Raw genomic sequence first — 20,645 nt, forward strand, 5'->3', positions numbered from 1 at the left:
TGTATGTGTCATCTGTGTATATGTGTGTGAATATGGCTGTACGCTGTGTGTATGTGGCGTCCGTGTGTATATGGCTGTGCGCTGTGTGTACGTGTCATCTGTGTATATGTGTGTGTATATGGCTGTGCGCTGTGTGTACGTGTTGTCTGTGTATATATATGGCTGTGCGCTGTGTGTACGTGTCGTCTGTGTATATGTGTGTGTATATGGCTGTGCGCTGTGTGTACGTGTTGTCTGTGTATGTGTGTGTGTATATGGTAGTACGCTGTGTGTATGTGGCATCTGTGTATATGTGTGTACATTCTCTCACTCTCTCCCCCCCCCCCCACCCGGAAAAAACTCTTGTCTTTATTTACATCTCTACCTCTCTAGATCTGCTGTCACCCGCTCCTGACCGCCGCTCATTATACTCACTGAATATTCAGGAGCTGGATGCAGGAGCAGCGCTGGGGACTTCAGTGGTGGGGAACGCATCGCTGGGGACAGGTGAGTATACAGCACTGTGTGTGTGTGTGTGTGTGTGTGTGTGTATACACGTGTGTGTGTGTGTGTGTGTATATACACATGTATGTGCGCTGTGTGTGTGTGTGTGTGTGTGTGTATGTGCTCGGTGCAGAATCGGACTGGTTTGTGTGTGTGTGTGTGTGTGTATGTGCTTGGTGCAGAATCGGACTGGTGTGTGTGTGTGTGTGTGTGTGTGTGTGTGTGTGTGTGTGTGTGTGTGTGTGTGTGTGTGCTCGGTGCAGAATCGGACTGGTTACCGGAGGAATCTCCAGTAATACCAGCCCTGGCTGCGGTTACCTGCACTGAACTCTGGAGCTCTCACCTGAGCTCCGGGGTGCAGCCTGGACTGAACTCGGGGTTTACAGCTCTGAATTGCAAGTGCTGACTGATTCCCCGGCGATTGCAGTTCAGTTCATGTCATAGCTGAAGTCCGGATTTCAGGTGACAGCTTCGGAATTCAGCCCGGCCTGTCCGCAGCTGCCATGTGGCATGTGTGTCTGCTATGTGGGTATATGTGCTCACTGGTGTGGGTGTGTGTGTAGTGAGGGCCTGAAAGCCGCAGCATCGGCGACTCACCGGAAGCTGCGGTAACGTGCATGTCACTGCGCCTGCGCAACGGACAATGCCGCAGTGCATGACGGAATAGGAGAACAGACGAAACTGGTGATTATGTAAGTAGATATAGTCATGTGAGGACTTGGTTTTGGCAGGATGAGTTGCACTTTTGAATGACACTATTCACATTCTGCCCCATATTGTACTAGAAAACAAGGAAAAAAAATTCCTAGCGCGGTGAAATTGCAAAAAAAAAGTTAAATTCCTCAAGTTCAATTTTGTTTACTTATCTACCATGTTCACTATATGGTAACACTGACCTGGTAGTGTGATTCACCAGGTCAGTACATATTTACAGACACCACACAGGTATAAATGACACCCAGTTGTTCTTACACCACCACTAGTGCCCCATGATCATGTCACAGGACCGCCGATGGGAGTAGGGAATGGTGCGCTCTATGCCGACTTGCGTTAAATTCCGCTGTCAGATAGACAGCAGGATTTAACTAGTTAACAGCGGAGGGCAGATCTTTAATTTATCAGCGGCTGATAGAGGCACATGTCGGCTGATCAGATCAAGCAACTTGTGCAAGGAAAGGTGTGGGCTCAGCGTGTAAGCCTGCATCAAAGTCAGGGAGCAGGCATAGGATGTCCTATGTCGTCAAAACCATAAATAATCTAATCAAAGAGGATCAAGTATATCAAACCAAAAAGAAAAAAACCTCTAAAACATTAAGTTTATTATTTCTAGTTAAAATAGCCGTCAATGAACACACGGGCCATACCCAATTGTAACGTCACAGACAAATGTCGTGAAGTGCATAAAAGCTAGGTGAGGTTCTGCATGGGGCAGTGAGCAATAGAGTGAGCGATGGAGTGAGCGATGGTGTCACTTCTATTCAAGGCACTGTCCTGTTAAATTGATATCACGATGTTCAGGATAAGGGGCCTAGAGCTAAACCCTACCTGACAACGGAGGTTTAATTCACCTTAATGTTTTGGGTGCCCCCGTTCCTCGGCGGCTGACCCTATTTGCCCCTGTCACTATCACATAACCTAAAAACCACCACCAGGTGCAATGTGCTGAGATAATTACACAGTCATATGTCATTACATGGCAATATCTGTAGTCAGACCCTGGTCCCACACAAGAGATGTCAATCCCCAATTGCACAGAATACCACCTGGCTACAGTGTATAGAGGATACGTATGATTAGGGTCCTACACCACATGTAAAGATTATAGGCCTAAAAGGTCCCAGTACTTATCTGCTGGGATTGATGTTGATCCTGACGCATTTCCCCCCGGTGTGCCGGGGTTCATCAGGGGATATATAGAAAGCAAGATGTGTCCGATTGATTAGGCCATCAATATCATTCATTAACGGCTATTTTAACTAGAAATAATAAACTTAATGTTTTAGAGGTTTTTTTCTTTTTGGTTTCATGTCCTATGTCAGTAAGAGGTTAAAAGTGATCAAAACGTAAGTTATTCAAAAATGGTATCAATAAAAACTACAGCTCAGTATACAAAAAATAAGCCATCATACACGATGATTGATAGAAAAATCTGAAAAGTTATAGGTCTCAGTAAATAGCAACACAAACCAAACTTTTTATTTTAGTTTTTACAAAAGTTCAGAATTTTATTTAATCACTAAAATAGAAAAGAAAAACTATTCAAGTTTGGTATCGCCTTGATCATACTGACCTGGAGGATCATTCTTAAAGGGGTTGTCCAACAAACGTATTTCATTTTAATCAATAGATCTTGTATTCTTTAATTCGAAGTGTTAAAAAGAATGTTCCTGTGCTGAGATAATGTTATATATGAGTCCCTGCTCTGTACTGTGTAATGGCTGTGTAATGGCCGTGTCTGACTGTACAGGGACATAGTCTGATCATAGAATGATCTCCAGGGCCGGGGAGGAAGTAAAAAAGTATACTGATATTACAGCATGGGATGGCAAATAAATTCTTTCTTTGAGCTAAAACATTTTTCAAAACAGGCAGAGAAATGTTTTACATTACAAAAAGAATCAGCTGTGATCCCATGCTGTCCTGTCTGTATGCTTTCTTTTGCGTCCTCCCCTGCGCCGGAGACGTGGTATGATCAGACACGACCATTACACAGTACATAGCAGGGACACAAACGGATTTTTGTGTACTCACCGTAAAACCGTTTTCTCTTAGCCATCATTGGGGGACACAGGACCATGGGTGTTATGCTGCCTATCCATAGGAGGACACTAAGTAGATACAAAAGCATAGCTCCTCCTCTGCAGTATACACTCCCTGGCCGGGCCAGGCAAGCTCAGTTTTAGTACACAAGCAGTAGAAGAAAAAGCCAGTAAAAACTTACCTCAACAGAGGAACATGAGAAAAAAAAAAAGAGTCATAACCAAATAAGGTACTGAGAGAACCAAGTCCCAACAGGGCAACAGGGTGGGTGCTGTGTCCCCCAATGATGGCTAAGAGAAAACGATTTTACGGTGAGTACACAAAAATCCATTTTTCTCTGACGCCTCATTGGGGGACACAGGACTATGGGACATCCTAAAGCAGTCCATGGGTGGGAAAAATAAAAACAAGACAACGCAACCCAAGGACTAGGAACCAGTCCCAGACAGCCTGGAGCACCTACTGAGAGAAGGTGCTCTACTGCCGTTTGCAGAATTGTCCTACTCAGATTTGCCTCAGTTGAAACCTGGGCATGTACTCTGTAATGCTTTGAAAACGTATGTAGGCTAGACCAGGTTGCAGCCTTACACACCTGTTCCACTGAAGCCTGATGCCGAATGGCCCACGAAGCGCCAACTGCTCGCGTGGAAGCCTGTAGCCCACTAAAAATGGGCTTGAGTTGCAAGCGGTAGACTTCCTGGATCGCAGAGAGAATCCAGCGAGCCAGAGTCGCCTTTGAAGTTGCCTGTCCCTTCTTAGGCCCCTCAGGAATGACGAACAAAGAGTCAGTTTTCCTAAAATGGGCTGTCCTGGATATGTAATATCTGAGCGGTCTAACGAATGCAGAGACCTTTCCACCCTATGAACTGGGTGTGGACAAAAGGAGGCAGAACAATGTCCTCGTTCAAATGAAACGGGTTAGTAACCTTTGGAAGAAAATCCGGAAGGGGGCGCAGAACCACCCTGGTGAAAAATCAGAAAAGGCTTGCGGCAAAAGATTGCTGCTAGCTCCGAAACCTGTCTGATGGACGTAATTGCCACCAGGAACGTTACTTTCCAGGACAGAAAAGCAAGAGAGGATTCCTTGAGAGGTTCAAAGGGGGAACTCTGGAGACCGTCCAGAACGAGATTGAGGTCCCATGGTTCCAGCGGCCATTTGTACGGTGGAACTAGATGGGAAACGCCCTGGAGGAAGGTCTTGACCTGCGTTTTTGAGCCAGGCGGCATTGGTAGAAGATTGAGAGCGCTGAGACCTGCCCTTTAAGGGAACTGAGAGCCAACCTGCAGAAAATCGAGAATTCTGGAGATGGCCAGAGGTAGAGGCTGGACGTTAGTTTCCCTGCACCATGAAAGGAAGATTTTCCACGTACGGTGGTAAATGCGGGATGAAGCAGGCTTTCGGGCGCTGATCATGGTGGAGATAACCGCGGGGGAGAATCCTGCTCTTGTTAATACCCAGGTCTCAATGGCCATGCTGTCAGCTTCAGGGCTCTGGAGTTCTGATGGGAAATGGGCCCTTGTGTCAGCAAGTCTGGGATGTCTGGAAGGCGCCACGGTACGTCTGCGAGCATTTGTACTAATTCGGCGTACAGGCGTGCCTGGGCCAGTCCGGTGCTATCAGTATCACCGGGACTCCCTCTGCTTTGATTTTCCTGATTACCCGCGGCAGCAGAGGTAGGGGTGGAAATATGTAAGGCAGGCGGAAGTGGAGCCAGGAGCAGACTAGAGCATCCGTGCCGATGGACTGCGGACCAAGTGACCTGGCTATGAACGCGGGTACCTTTGCGTTCAACCTTGAGGCCATTAGATCCACGTCTGGTGTACCCCAGCAAGTGCAGATGTGTAGGAACACTTCTGGGTGGAGAGAGCACTCTCTGGCGGCCAGGCCTTGGCGACTTAGAAGTCTACTGCCCAGTTCTCTACTCCCGGTATGTGTACCGCTGATATCACTGACCCTGTCGATTCGGCCCAGCTGAGGATCCTGTGGGCCTCGAGATAAGCTGCCTTGTTGCAGGTATACCCCTTGGCGATTGATGTAGGTTACAGCTGTCGCATTGTTCGATTGGACTGGAATCTGATGACCCGCTAGCAGAGGGCAGGATGCCCTGAGCGCGAGGAAGATCGCGCGGAGTTCCAGGATGTTTCTGGGTAGGAAAGACTCCTGGGGCATCCAACGTCCTTGAGCAGTGTGGTGCCAGTACACTGCTCCCCAGCCTAGGAGGCTGGCGTCCGTGGTCAGGACCAGCCAGTTCACTGGGAGAAAAGATCTCCCCTTCGATAGGGATGAGGACCGAAGCCACCAGCGGAGTGCGTACCTGACAGAAGACGTCAGGTGAAGATGTCTGTCCAGGGAGAAGGGGCTCTTGTCCCAGGCCGCTAGAAGGGCTAGCTGCAGTGGGCGGAGGTGCAGTTGAGCAAAGGGTACTGCTTCCATAGCTGCCACCATCCTGCCGAGCACTTTCATGCTGAATCGAATGGAGCGAGACGGAGGACGTAGAAGGCAGCGTACAGCTCGTTGAAGAGCGATCGCCTTGTCCTGAGGGAGAAGGATCAAGCCCCGACGGGTGTCCAGGGACATGCCCAGGAAGGTGATGGATCGTGATGGGATCGGGGATGATTTGTCCAGATTCACCAGCCACCCTAAGCGGGATAGGGTGTCCACAGTGATCTGTACGCTGGTTGACCAGTCGCGGAAGGAGGGGGCCTTGATGAGGAAGTCATCCAAGTAAGGGAGAACGACTACTGACTTTCTCCCGCCATGACTTTGGTGAAGACCCTTGGTGCGGTGGCAAGGCCGAAGGGTAGAGCTATGAATTGAAAGTGGGAGTCCTGAATTGCGAAGCGGAGGAACTTTTGGTGATCTGGGGCGATGGGTATGTGCAGGTACGCGTCCTTGATGTCTATGGAGGCGAGGAATTCCTCTTCGACCGTAGATGCAATAATGGACCTTAGGGACTCCATTCTGAATCTCCGTACGTGCACATGTTTGTTTAGGTGTTTGAGGTCCAGGATGGATCGAACTGACCAATCCTTTTTGGGGACCACAAAGAGGTTGGAATAAAAACCCCCGAACTTCTCGTCGTCTGGAACAGGTATTATCACTCCTGCTGTTTGGAGCGAGTGGATTGCTGAGAAAAAAGCTTCGCGTAGTTTTCGAGTCTTTGGGGGGGTTTGAGAGAAAGAACTGACTCGGGGGTCGGGTCCAAAATTCTATGTGGTAACCGGAAGACACAAGGTCTCGCACCCATTTGTCACCTGAGGCGGCAGCCCAGATGTGATGAAAGAGCCACAGTCGACCTGCTACAATGAGTGTGTCTTCCGGGGCGCCGAAGGAGTCATGAGGGCGGAATACGTCGTGGCCAAGTCTCCCTAGTCCTGGACTGTTTCGGTCTAGGCTGCCATGACGAAGTGGGTTTCGGAGAGAGCTGAGAAGGTCGGTGCCTGTGTAGTCCACGGCTGGTGGCGGGGACAGCACGGGATATCGACCAACCAAATGAGTTCCGAAAGGAGCGGAACGAGGACTGTGGACGTCTGGTGAAGGACGTCCTGGACTTCAGCTGGGGGAGGGAGGTACTCTTTCCTCCCGTGGCGTCAGAAATGAGCTTGTCCAGACGTTCGCCAAACAATCGGTCTGGAAAAAAGGGAAGGCCCGTGAGAGACTTCTTGGAGGCAGAGTCCGCTCGCCATTGTCGGAGCCAGAGAGCTCTACGGATGGCTATGGTATTTGAGGCGGCAAACGCTGCGCAGGTAGCAGCGTCCATGGAGGCCTGCATGAGGTACTCCGCAGCAGCGGCAATTTGAGCTGTTAGGCTGGTTTCACACTACGTCTTTTTAACATCCGTTGAAAACTTTATTTTAGCGGAAGTACGGATCCTGTGCAAATCCGTTTTCACTTCAATGCATTTGCAATGGACTCGCGTCCACCTGCGTTCACCTGCGTTTGCGTGCGTTATAGTGAGGATCCAGTGACTTGCAGTTTTTTAACATGTTTCAAAAACGCTACTTGTAGCGTTTTTGAGCTCCGTCCAAATACTGCAAGTCACCGGATCCTGACAAAACAGCACGCAAACGCAGGTGAACGCTGCATGCTGATAGACAGGATCCTGCTTGCTCTACTGAGCATGCCCAGAACCAGTCTCGCGTGATCTGTCTCTCTCTCCTCCTCCCTCCCTCACCCTCTCTCTCTATCTCTGTCTCTCCCCCTCCCTCTCCTGTCTCTCTCTCTCACCTGAGAGCTGCGGACACTCGTAACCAAGGTAAATATCGGGTAACCACTTCTCTTAGTTACCCGATGTTTACGTTGGTTACGTGTGCAGACAGCCCTGCTCCTAGCAGCTGCAGACACTCGTAACCAAAATAAATATCGGGTATCCAAGGCCGATGTTTACCTTGGTTACGAGCGTCTGCAGCTGTCAGAAGCCGGCTCCCAGTCTAGTTCCCCTCACTCCTGATCACATGACTCCAATGCCCGCCCCTAAACATCCAGTGACAGGATCCTGCAAAATAACACATGCGTTTGCATGCGTTTTTTGCTGTAAAAGCAGGATCCGTATTTCCGCTAAAATAACGTTTTGAACGGATGTTAAATAAACGTAGTGTGAAACCAGCCTTACCTCTGTGAAGGTATGAGTGAACTGGGATTCCTCAAGCAAAGTGTTAAGGGATTCTGCCCAGACAGAGATCGCCTTTGCGACCCACACAGAGGCAAAGGAGGGCGAGAGGGGAGAACCCGCAGCCTCAAAAGCAGAGCGGGCGAGGTGCTCCACCTGTCTGTCGGATCCTTGATGGAGGAACCATCGGGTAAAGAGAGGAGCGTCTTTGTGGTAAGGCGGGAGACCGGGGGGGGTCGACCGAGGGCGGATCGGCCGAGCCCTTAGGGGCAGGTGAGGCAAAAGGGTACCGGGACTGCATGAGTTTTCGGTTACCGAAGCGTCTGTCAGGCTTCTCCCTTTGCTTTGTGAGGATATCCTGAAACTCTGGGTGATCAGCGAAACACCTTTTGGGGTTTCCTTGTCCTCTTAAAGGAGACCGCATGGTCAGTGGTATTGGATGGGGAATCCTCCACATGCAGAGTTTGGTTGATTGCTGCTATAAGGGAGTCTATTGCAGTTTGATCATCTGGGGAAGCTGAAACCAAGGAATCCTCATGGTTTAAACAGCATTCTCCCTCCTCCAGCTCTTCAGAAGCCGTGGAGCGTGTGGGAGAGCCTACCCTGTGTGCTCCAGAGGGAGAGCCCGCTGGAGACACCCGGTCGTGTGCTCTTTTCCTGATCCCTGCAACCGGTGAAGAATGTGCCCGGATTACCTCAGAAGGATCCTCCATAGGGGTATCCTCAGGCTGCGTTCCGTCCAGGGACCCAGAAGGGTGTGGAGGGCGACATTGCATAGCCAGCACTAGGTTCTGTGACAGTTTTTCCATGGATTGGGACAGAAACTGTGCCCATTCCGGTGGGCTGGGAGCCCTAGGCTCTGGGCTGACGGTTGCGGCGGTGGTGGCAGGGGCGTCTTGGAGGGCTATAGGGGCACAGGACTCACAGAGAGAAGAGTTGTAGCTCATCGTGGCAGGCAGTGCAGGCTGAATAATAGACTATGTGGGCCTTAGCACTCTTAGTGCCCTTAGAATTCTGCATGTTTCTAATAGGAGTATGCCAGGAAGGGGAGCAATGCTCAGCAGAGCTACAAGTGAAGCAAGCACCTCACCAGAATCAGCCGATGGCCCTGTCCTCAGGAAGGATTAAGCTCTATGGAGATCTTCGCACGCTTTCCTGGGGGGGCGGGGCTTATCACGGCCGCAGAGGGGCGGGGCTTAGTGCTAAAAGAGCGCAAAGATGAAGTCAGTGTGCCCCCCCCTTGCTGTGGGTAGTAAAAAACGGCGGGAAGGGAGCTTCTGATAGTTTTCCTCCCTCTCCCTCCAGTCAGCACACAGCTTGTCACTGGTGGTTATCAGACGGCTTTTCTGCTAGAGCAAATAAACAGAGCAAATAAACAGCGTGAGTCCCTGAGCCCTCCCCCTGCCACCGGGAAATTATCAGGAGTGACTTCCCCCCTCCTCCAGCCAGCAACCTAGAGAAAAGTTAACACTGTGTGTGCAGGATCCTTGGGGCTCTCCTCCTTTCACTCAGCAAGGGACTTTCTCACAATAAATACTGTAAATGTCCTGGGAGCCTTCCCTGCACCGTCTTTTCTCCCTTTGTCTAGGAAACCAGTCAGGGGGGATCTCACCTTAATTCCCTGCACCTCAGCTTGCTGTGTCCGGTCACACCGGTGCCATATTCAACTCAGAGCCTGCAAAGAGGGGCTGAGGAATTGGGCTATAGGGGCACAGGCCTCTACCCTGGGCTTTGGAAAATCGGTGTCTGTGGAACCCGTCGTCCAGCCCAGGATCCAGCGTCGCAGGAGGGGGTACGTGGAGGCGACACTCCACGTTCCCGCTCGTTGATGGTAGTGGGAGATCGGTCCCAAAAGGAAACCGTCGCCCTCAAAAAATAACAAACCTTGAAAGGAAGTGCCTCCTACAGACACTAAGCTAAAACTGAGCTTGCCTAACCCGGCCAGGGGGTGTATACTGCAGAGGAGGAGCTATGCTTTTGCATCTACTTAGTGTTCTCCTATGGATAGGCAGCATAACACCCATGGTCCTGTGTCCCCCAATGAGGCGTCAGAGAAATGTAAGATTATCTCAGCTTAGGAACATTTTTTTTAAACAAATCCAATTTTGGAAAGTATTATTATTCCAAGAGCTATGGATTACAATCAACGTTAAAATTAACTATGTTTGTCGGAAAACCCTTTTAAGTCCTTTTTACTGCACAATGAATGTTTGCTTGTTTTTACCATCTCACCCCACATGGAACTTTTCTTTTCATTTTTCTGTACATTGTATGGTATAATGAATAGTGTCAATCAAAACCAGGGCTGTGGAGTCGGTAAGCCAAACCTTCGACTCCGACTCAGACTCCTCAAATTCTCTTGCACCGACTCCGACTCCGGCTCCGACTCCGGCTCCTACATATATTGCTTATAGTTAGGTGAAAAATGTATTGTAGTACATGAATATGTGTATGTGAACATTAGACATTTAATAATTTTTATGATACAATAATCAAGATATTTGGATAGAACATAAAATATATTTATTGGATACAACTTTAGAACACAAAAAACTGTAATAAATTGTAAATATGTAATACACTATGTAATATACAGTAGATTACATATATATCTTGTGTGTGTATATACACTGTGTATATATATATAATATTACATATTTACAATTTATTAGTTTTTTGTGTTCTAAAGTTGTATCCAATAAATATTTTATGTTCTATCCAAATATCTTGATTATTGTATCATAAAATCGCTTCCACCCGCGGCCATTAACCCCTTGCATTTCGCTGCCAAAATCTGGCAGCGATATGTATATGGGCGCCGCCATGACAGTCACTTACCCCGCCCCCACCGGAAGTCACGTGACATGATCACGTGACTTTCGGTGGTTGCCATGGTAGCACAGGGTCATGTGATGACGCCTGTAGCTAACATGACTCGCTTCCTCTCAATGCCGGAATACAGCCGGCATTGAAAGTAAAGCAGCAAATCTGCAGTTCTCAGCTCTGTAGCTGAGATCTGCAGATAGTGCAGAGCGATCGGATTGCTGATCGCTATAGCCCCCTAGGGGGACTAGTAAAATAAAAAAAAAAAAAGTAAAAAAAAAAAAAAAGTTTTAAAAAATTAAAAAAAAAAACAAAAAAAACCTAAAAGTTCAAATCACCCCCCTTTCACCCCATTGAAAATTAAAGGGTTAAAAAAATACAAAATACCTTTTTACGAGTTTTACCTGCATCCCTTGGTTCAGACTTTGCCCTCCTATGTCGGGGACTCCTCCGACGTCCTGAGGCAGATTGATGGGATCTTTGTGGATCCTGGCGTCATACTGGCCACTGTAGACGTTGAGTCTTTGTACTCATCCATTGGTCATACCTTTGGACTCCAAGCAGCAAGGTTTTTTCTGGAGACGAGCGGTCTGGATGCACCGATGATTGAACTAATTTTGGAATTACTTTCTTTTATTTTAACGCACAATTATTTTCTTTTTAAGGATAGATTCTTTTTACAGGAGCGCGGCACTGCGATGGGCGCGGCGTGCGCGCCTTCGTATGCAAACCTTTTCCTGGGCTACTGGGAGAGGGAGATTTTTGGCGAGGGCGTGCCCGCCGCGTCTCAAGCGCAGTGCTGGCTCCGTTTTATTGATGATATTTTGATTTTTTGGAAGGGCACTGATTTGGAATTTTTTCAATTTATTTCTGTTTTAAATTCTAATAGCTATAACATCAAATTGACATCCAAATGTCATGCTGCTGCTATTGATTTTTTGGACATTCATATATCCGTGCATTCAGACCGCTCGATCCAGACCACTATACATCGCAAGGAGACTTCAGTGAATAGCCTTCTCCATGCCTCATCTGCGCACACTCCCTCCACAATCTCCGCGATACCAGTTGGCCAATATTTAAGAGCCAAACGAGTCTGCTCTAATGACCATCTATTTGAAGAAGAGGCTAAAAATCTCCGGGAGAGATTCAATTCTAGGGGATATAGTGGGAGGAGTGTGCGCAGAGGGTATCATCGGGCCCGTAGTACACCAAGGAATGATTTATTGGTCTCAAAAAAGAAAGTGGAGACCGCTCCTGTTGCTAGGTTCATATCCACTTATAACGACAGATGGCAGGATATGCGGACTATACTTAAACGCCATTGGGATGTGCTCAAGACTGAACCTTCCCTTGGGGATAGGTTGCCATCTAATCCACCTATGACAGCTAGAAGGGCCTTTAACTTACGTGATTCATTGGTCAATAGCCATTACGTGGCTAAGGTGCCTCGCCTTTTTGGTGCCGGCGAGCCACGACGTGGCTTTTTTCCTTGTGGCAATTGCATTGCCTGTCGTAATATGACAAGAGCAACTACATTCTCTTCTGCTGATGGCAGTCGTGAATTTGAGATACGCCATCATATCACTTGTCGTACAAGCAATGTAGTCTATTATGCCACTTGTGGGTGCGATTTAGTCTATATAGGACTTACGACACGTGAATTGCGCCTACGTACACGTGAACACGTTAGAAATATTTCTGCGGCATCAGATTTGGATATGGATGACCCTGGCCTTACTACGCTACCCCGTCACCACAAGGTGGTACACGGATGTGACCCAACCCAATTTAGGGTAAGGGGCATAGATGTGGTCCATCTTGGGGCGAGGGGTGGTGACTATGGCAAGATTTTGGCACAGAGAGAATGTGCATGGATTGTCCGCCTTGGAACCATGACACCTAAGGGTCTCAACGAGAAACTCAGCTTCTCTCCATTCTTATAATAATGTTATTGTGGTTTTTTCTGTCTCTCTAGGGGCATTTCATATGTGTTTATGTATGTTGTGTTTTTTAAATTGATTTTTAACTACCTCCCATCCCCCTTTTTTTCTATTTTTTCTTAGTGCCTTTATGTCTTTTTGTGGCCAATATGATGGACTTTGTGTGACACAGAAATGAAGCCTTCAAGAATATGTTGCATATATGCATTTGATTTATGTAAATGCTTCATGATGTGTCCTTTATATTTGTATTTTTCTTCCATTTATGTAGTGATTATTATCACCTTTTGGTTTCCCCTGCTCTCCTGTTGCTCCAGGGATACCCCTGTCGGTCCTATACACATGTACCAGCCTATATTTGGTGCCATCACATTGGGTCTCTCCAGTGATGGCATCTTAGTGTTTCCCCTCTTTCTTTGAGGCGAATCAGTGTGGAACGGACCTATAATAACATTATGGGATGCTATGTTCCGTGTGGCATTGAGTTCGGGGACGCCCTTTCTCTTGCCCACACTTAAGATGGCCGCGGTGCATGTATCCTGCCGTTCCCCACTTCCGCCCACGCTGAGGATCTCGGATGCGGTGGGAGGTGACGCTGATGTGGCGTCACTTCCGCCGGGGAGACCCGGAAGTGATGGGTGGATGGGGAACGCTGACGCGATACATGCGGCACAGATGGCGGTGATCTATGGTAATGTACAGGGGTATTTAGGGGTGTTTGGCCACATAGGATGCATGCACTGCCCCCCGAAGAAGCAACGCAAAGCGAAACGCGTTGGGGCTTCTCCCACTAATATCTGGACTTCTGCCCTGGCACTATTTAAGCACTTTTGCACTTTGTAATGGGTAAGCAGCCTTGCTCTAGGGACAATTTTTTGTATTTGCAGTCAGAGGAACTTCCTCTACTACATCTTCTGGGTGCTGCTTGCCCATTCTTTGTATATGCCTTTACTACATTGGGTTGATGTCCTCCTGTTTTGGGATTATTTGTCTGGGACTGTTCTCCTATCTATCATGTTTTTTTCTATTAATGTGATTTTACCATTGTCTGAATTTGTATCTAATAAACTTTCTTAGTTTTTATATTATAATGACAATGGTCCTGATGATTTTTTCTGACTATATGGTTGGCCATTTAATACTCCTTCTCTTTTGCCTTCTATTGATGCCTTTATGGAGTGGCCGTACTTTACTTCTATTATATACCCCATCTGTCACCTTGAAATTTTTGATTGTAATTGTATGGTATAATGAATAGTGTCAATCAAAACCAGGGCTGTGGAGTCGGTAAGCCAAACCTTCGACTCCGACTCCTCAAATTCTCTTGCTCCGGCTCCGACTCCGACTCCGACTCCGACTCCTACATATATTGCTTATAGTTAGGTGAAAAATTTATTGTAGTACATGAATATGTGTATGTGAACATTAGACATTTAATAATTTTTATGATACAATAATCAAGATATTTGGATAGAACATAAAATATATTTATTGGATACAACTTTAGAACACAAAAAACTGTAATAAATTGTAAATATGTAATACACTATGTAATATACAGTAGATTACATATATATCTTGTGTGTGTATATACACTGTGTATATATATATAATATTACATATTTACAATTTATTAGTTTTTTGTGTTCTAAAGTTGTATCCAATAAATATTTTATGTTCTATCCAAATATCTTGATTATTGTATCATAAAAACAATTAAATGTCTGATGTTCACATTATACTACAATAAATTTTTCACTTAAATATAAGCATTATACTAAATGTTATTATTTAGTAAAATATTCAGCACATTCTGCATTGCACTCCTGTCCCCAATTTATTATATATTTTAGGAGTCGGAGTCGGTGCATTTTATACCGACTCCAACTCCGACTCCGACTCCACCAAAATGAGCTCCGACTCCGACTCCACGACTCCGACTCCGACTCCACAGCCCTGATCAAAACTACAAATAGTCCTGTAAGAAAGCAAGCACTCACTGTGGTTCTTGAAATTAACCCCTTAACGACTCATGACGTACTGGGTACGTCATGGATCGTGTGCCGGTAAGCCCCGCCCCCTGCCGCCGGCAGGCGGCTGCGATCCGCGCACATATCAGCTGTTATCAACAGCTGACATGTGTGCCTGCTAGCCGCGGGTGGAATCGCTTCCACCCGCGGCCATTAACCCCTTGCATTTCGCTGCCAAAATCTGGCAGCGATATGTATATGGGCGCCGCCATGACAGTCACTTACCCCGCCCCCACCGGAAGTCACGTGACATGATCACGTGACTTTCGGTGGTTGCCATGGTAGCACAGGGTCATGTGATGACGCCTGTAGCTAACATGACTCGCTTCCTCTCAATGCCGGAATACAGCCGGCATTGAAAGTAAAGCAGCAAATCTGCAGTTCTCAGCTCTGTAGCTGAGATCTGCAGATAGTGCAGAGCGATCGGATTGCTGATCGCTATAGCCCCCTAGGGGGACTAGTAAAATAAAAAAAAAAAAAGTAAAAAAAAAAAAAAAGTTTTAAAAAATTAAAAAAAAAAACAAAAAAAACCTAAAAGTTCAAATCACCCCCCTTTCACCCCATTGAAAATTAAAGGGTTAAAAAAATACAAAATACACACATATTTGGTATCGCCACGTTCAGAAATGCCCGATCTATCAAAATATAAAATCAATGAATCTGATCAGTAAACGGCGTAGCGGCAAAAAAATTCCAAACGCCAAAATTACGTTTTTTGGTCGCCGCAAATTTTGGACAAAATGCAATAACAGGCGATCAAAACGTAGCATCTGCGCAAAAATGGTACTGTTAAAAACGTCAGGTCGAGACGCAAAAAGTAAGCCATCATTGAGCCTCAGATCCTGAAAATGAGAACGCTATGGGTTTTGGAAGATGGCGCAAAACGTGCATCACGTTTTTTGGACAAGCTTGTGAATTTTTTTTAACCCCTTAGATACAAGTAAACCTATACATGTTTGGGGTCTACAAACTCGCACTGACCTGAGGCATCACATAGATATCTTAGTTTTACCATATAGTGAACACAGTGAATAAAATATCCCAAAAACTATTGTACGATCACACTTCTTTTGCAATTTTTCCGCACTTGGAATTTTTTTGCCGTTTTCCAGTACCCTATATGGTAAAACCTATGGTTTCATTTAAAAGTACAACTCGTCCCACAAAATACAAGCCCTCATATGGCAAGATTGATGGAAAAATAAAAAAGTTACGCCTCTCGGAAGAAGGGGAGCAAAAAACCAAAAAACAAAAAACGCAAAAACGGAAAGTGCCCGGGGGCTGAAGGGGTTAAAGGAAAAAAATAAAATCACCAGGTCTTGAAATGGTTAAAAGGAATCGGTCACCACATTTGGGCGAGGTAAACTATTAATATGGGCATGCAGGCTATAGAGTTACTAAAAAAGCGGTACCCGTCTGTCTCACATCTCATTCCTTAGTACAGAGAAATCATATTTTATGACTTAATGTTAATGAGCTTTTCCAGGCTATGGGGCAGGCTTTTATCCAGAAGACCTTCTTATGTCCCTATGACATCGGGTGTATGTAGAGGAAATCTCGAGCATTCCTTCTCCCTTCGTCCCTCTTCAGTCTTCCCTGTCCTTCTCCACAGATGCCATCCAGTCACTGGTACTTTCACTCCCCGGAGAATACTGGGGGCGGAAGTACCAGTGGCTTGCCGGCACCTGCACAGAAGGAAAGGATAATGAAGAGAGAAGGCAGCTGTTTTTTCTGCCAAGAGCCTGCCCCATAGCCTGGAAGAGGTCATGAAAGATGATTTCTCTAAAGCAAGGAATGAGATGTGAGTCAAACAGGTAACACTTTTTTAGGAACTCTAACTTGTATGCCCATATTAATGGTTTACTTATCTCAAATGTGGTTACACACTCCGTTCACCAGACTCGAGATCTGTCATACTTAGGACATGATTAAAAACCATAACTAAATAAACTGAAGTTCTTACAGTTAAGGTGCCCTGTATACCAGCTTCTTTCCTGGCTTGTTCCATCCAGGCTTCAGCGGCTTCTGTGCTACTAAGCTCTTTACATCTTACAGACGGTGGTGTGTATGGATGTTCTTCCTGCAATAAGGACTGCTCGATGGTTTGAAGAGGTCTGACTTGTTCTGCAAATAAGGAACACAATGATCAAAATACAAGTAAAATATTTCACTGCACTCAAAGGTTATGATGCAAAAAAAGTGAGGAGTTATTGATAGAAAAAGAAAGCATCTGTGGAGTCATTCGATGTTTCGACCCACCTGGGTCTTAGTCAAGAGTCGCTTGAGGATGGGTTGCAGGGATATGGAAAAATGCACTGGCGTTTGTGTATATGTGAATGGCCTTGAAGATAGTAGGATCTAGGTTAGCAAGCGCAGCGGCGGTGTTGCAGTGTGATGTCTTGAACAAGACCCAGGCAGGTCGAAACGTCGAATACCTCCAGTCGCTTTCTTTTTGTATCAAAAAACTCCTCACCTTTTTTGCATCATAACCTATGAGTGCAGTGATATTTTTAGGATATATTGCTATAGGGTTACTGACCCATTTTTTTTCACTTGCACCACCATCATTCTAAAGGCTGCTTTACACCTTACAATTACACATGCGATCTCGTATGCGATCGCACACGCCCCTATCATATGTGCGGCATGGTCAATTTGTTGCCCATGTCGCACAAACGATTAAATCCCGTCACACGTTCTTACCTTCCATACGACCTCGCTGTGGGCGGCGAACATCCACTTCCTGAAGGGGGAGGGACGTTCAGCGTCACAGCGACATCCCACAGCGGCCGGCCAATTGAAGCGGAGGGGCGGAGATGAGCGGGACGTAAACATCCCGACCACCTCCTTCCTTCAGCATTTCCGGCGGGACGCAGGTAAGATGTGCTCATCGTTCCCGGGGTGTCACACACTGCGATGTGTGCTGCCTCGGGAACATTGAAAAACCGGACGTTAAATTTTTAGTAATTGAACGACGTGTATGCGATCAACGGTTTTTCGTTCAATCGCAATAGCACGTAGGTTTCACACACTACAATATCACTAACGATGCCGGATGTGCGTCACTTACGACGTGACCCCGCCGACACATCGTTAGATATATTGTAGCGTGTAAAGGCCGCTTTAGTCTGAGTGCAGACCCCATTTTTTGATTGCAAAATACAACAAGTGACACTGAAAACTTAAAAATAAATAGGAAACCTAAAAATGTATTTTCAAATTACATTTGTGCCAATAACTCAGAAAAGAAGTAATGCACACTTTATTTTTTTGTTTTTTTAGACCATGCTGCACAGTTTATAATCAGCTTCAAGTAGGTCTGTGGACTTTTGTAAAGTTCCACAAACGGATAGAGATGAAAATAAATGAAGCTCGTAAACAGCCAACCTTATCTTTCCAAATTCACTTGCTGAACTGAGGGCACAATTTAGGCTCCATGCGCACTGAAGTAAACTTGGATGACAATCCTGCTATTACCTGACTCTGGAGTTGTCATTTTCTCATGTTTACACATTTTAGGGAGATTTTTATTTATATCCGATCCAATTTTTTCCTATGATAATAAAAAATGAAAAATCAAAAAACAAAAGTCAGATGTTACTCAATATAGTTCATTGTGCAACAGAAATTTATCTTGTTAAAAGAAATAAAATAAAGAGTAATTTTCCAACCTTTCTGCGCAACTGCTCCTGTTCGTACTCCTCTCTGGATATCCTGGAAAATAGCAAGCATACCTTCCATAAATTGAAGAAAATAGTCCCCTCTGTCTGAACATGGAGAACACCAAACACTCCACTGATCACTATGGTATATCATTTCTTTATGTTGCGATACAGAACAAATATTGCCACACTAAAGGCTGCTTTACACGGTACGACCGATTGTGCATTTTCACAATCGATCGTACCCGCCCCCGTCCTTTTTGCGTCACGGGCAAATCGCTGCCCGTGTCGCACAAAGTCAGTAACCCCCGTCACACATACTTACCTCTCGTGCGACCTCGCTGTGGGCGGCAAACGTCCACTTCCTGGAGTGGGAGGGACGTTTGGCGTCACAGCGACGTCACACGGCCGCCTGCCAATGGAAGCGGAGGGGCGGAGATGAGCGGGACGTAAATATCCCGCCCACCTCCTTCCTTCACATAGCCGGCTGCGGCCGCGTGACGCAGGTGAGCTGCTGTTCATCGTTCCCGGGGTGTCACACGGAGCGGCATGTGCTACCCCGGAAACGATGAACTACTAAATTAAACGATATTATGGAACCTAGCGAGCAGTACACGACTCACGATTTGTGAGCGATACTGCGTCGCTAGGAGGTGTCACACAGGCCGGCATCGCCAGCGATGCCGGATGTGCGTCACAAAAACCGTGACCCCGACGATCTATCGCACGATAGATCTTCTGGTGTAAAGCAGCCTTTAGGCTATGTCCACATTTCCGTTGTTTTCGATCAGTCACAATCCGTCGCTCTGATGAACAACGCAATCCGTTTGGCGGATTCAGTTGTTCCCATAGACTTGCATGAGCGGCGGATTGTGACTGATGCGCTTACGTTGGATCCGCCGCCTGACTGATCAGTCATGGAACGACTGACCGTCGGGCGGCAGGAACGCAGCATGTAGCCTTTTTTTGAGCAGCGGAATGATTTTGATTTCGCTGCGCATGCTCTCTGTCAGCGGCCGAACGATCAGCTGATCGCCCGGCAGCCGCCTTCTGTGAGCGATCAGCTGATCACACAGTGGCCGGCTAATGAGAGCGATCAGCTGATCGCCCGGCAGCCGCCTTCTGTGAGTGATCAGCTGATCACCCGGTGGCCGGCTAATGAGAGCGATCAGCTGATCGTTCTCGCTCACGTTTTACAACGGAATCCGCTTTATGATGACAATGAATTCCAAATCTTGTCACCCGTTGAACAAAGCATCAGTCACAAGCATCAAGCAACGCATGTGACTGATGCAAAACAACGGAAATGTGGACCTAGCCTTATGTAGAAATCTACAGACGTTTATACTGGCTTTAATGTTTACCCAATATATTATTTACTACATCAGCAGATTCAGACTGCATAAAAAAAATAGGAAATAATTTAAAAGAGACCTGAATTTTCAACAAACTACTGTACATAATTCAGTAGTACAGGGGAATAAGAAACTTTGTAACATATCCTATCAGAGAATTCTCCTTTCTTCTCTATTTTTTTTTTATTTTACTCGTTTTATATCACCATCATATTCCACAGCGCTTTACGGACATTATTAATATTCCCACTGAGACTCTAAATTTCCTATCAGTAGGTCTTTGAAGTGTGGGAGGAAACCCACGCAGACAGGGGGAGAACATACAAGCTCCTCGCAGATCTTGTCCTTGGTAGATTTTGAACGAAGGACCCCAGCGCTGCAAAGCAACAGTGCTAACCACTGAGCCATTGTGCTGTTCTGTTGTACTTAGAATTTACTTCTTCACTTCCCACCTGAACACTTCACTCACTCTTAAAAGCAGCTCCAATCTGTCTTGGCCAGGACATGACAGACTGCCGACATGGTGATCTCAGGTTACATCTTCTATTTAAATTCATGGAGTGGGGATTAAAGTGAGAAGACAGGCGGATACTGTTATCTCGCCCCAAAGCTGGATTCACAGCTATACTACTCAGTACTGCTGTATAATGTCCTCCATGCTGCTGCTTGCCTACGTATGCTGGCTAAGGAATGACTAGCAGTAATCCCGCTGTACTCTTGTGTATGGAAGAGATCACAGTAGTTAATCTCTTCTGTCCATCTCAGTTTTTTGCAAAATAACAGACAGAGCTTGCAAAGCGGGAAACTGGTGAAATGCAGGATACAAGTCTCTATGGCCAGAAATAGTGCTATTCCTCATGTAAACACAGAGCGATAGAAAAATTACTTGAACGTACAATTACCCTCTGTATCCACTTAAAACAGCTCAGTTGGGAGGTTATAGGGGTTTTTCTAGCAGTACATGCCAGATTTATGACCT

General features: G+C 46.3%; 1 protein-coding gene across 1 annotated transcript in view; it reads right to left on the bottom strand.

Moving 5' to 3' along the window:
• CFAP36 (cilia and flagella associated protein 36) overlaps positions 1 to 20,645 on the bottom strand; it is a 95,055-nt gene that overhangs the window by 16,432 nt on the left and 57,978 nt on the right. Inside the window, exons 6-8 of the mRNA XM_075339378.1 lie at positions 18,321 to 18,363; positions 18,127 to 18,202; positions 16,613 to 16,773 (exon numbers count right to left, since the gene is read on the bottom strand). Coding sequence (XP_075195493.1) covers positions 16,613 to 16,773; positions 18,127 to 18,202; positions 18,321 to 18,363 — 280 coding nt within the window. The remainder of the gene's footprint in view (positions 1 to 16,612; positions 16,774 to 18,126; positions 18,203 to 18,320; positions 18,364 to 20,645) is intronic.

Source organism: Anomaloglossus baeobatrachus, chromosome 3 (genome assembly GCF_048569485.1).
Source record: "Anomaloglossus baeobatrachus isolate aAnoBae1 chromosome 3, aAnoBae1.hap1, whole genome shotgun sequence".
Lineage (NCBI taxonomy): Eukaryota > Metazoa > Chordata > Amphibia > Anura > Aromobatidae > Anomaloglossus > Anomaloglossus baeobatrachus.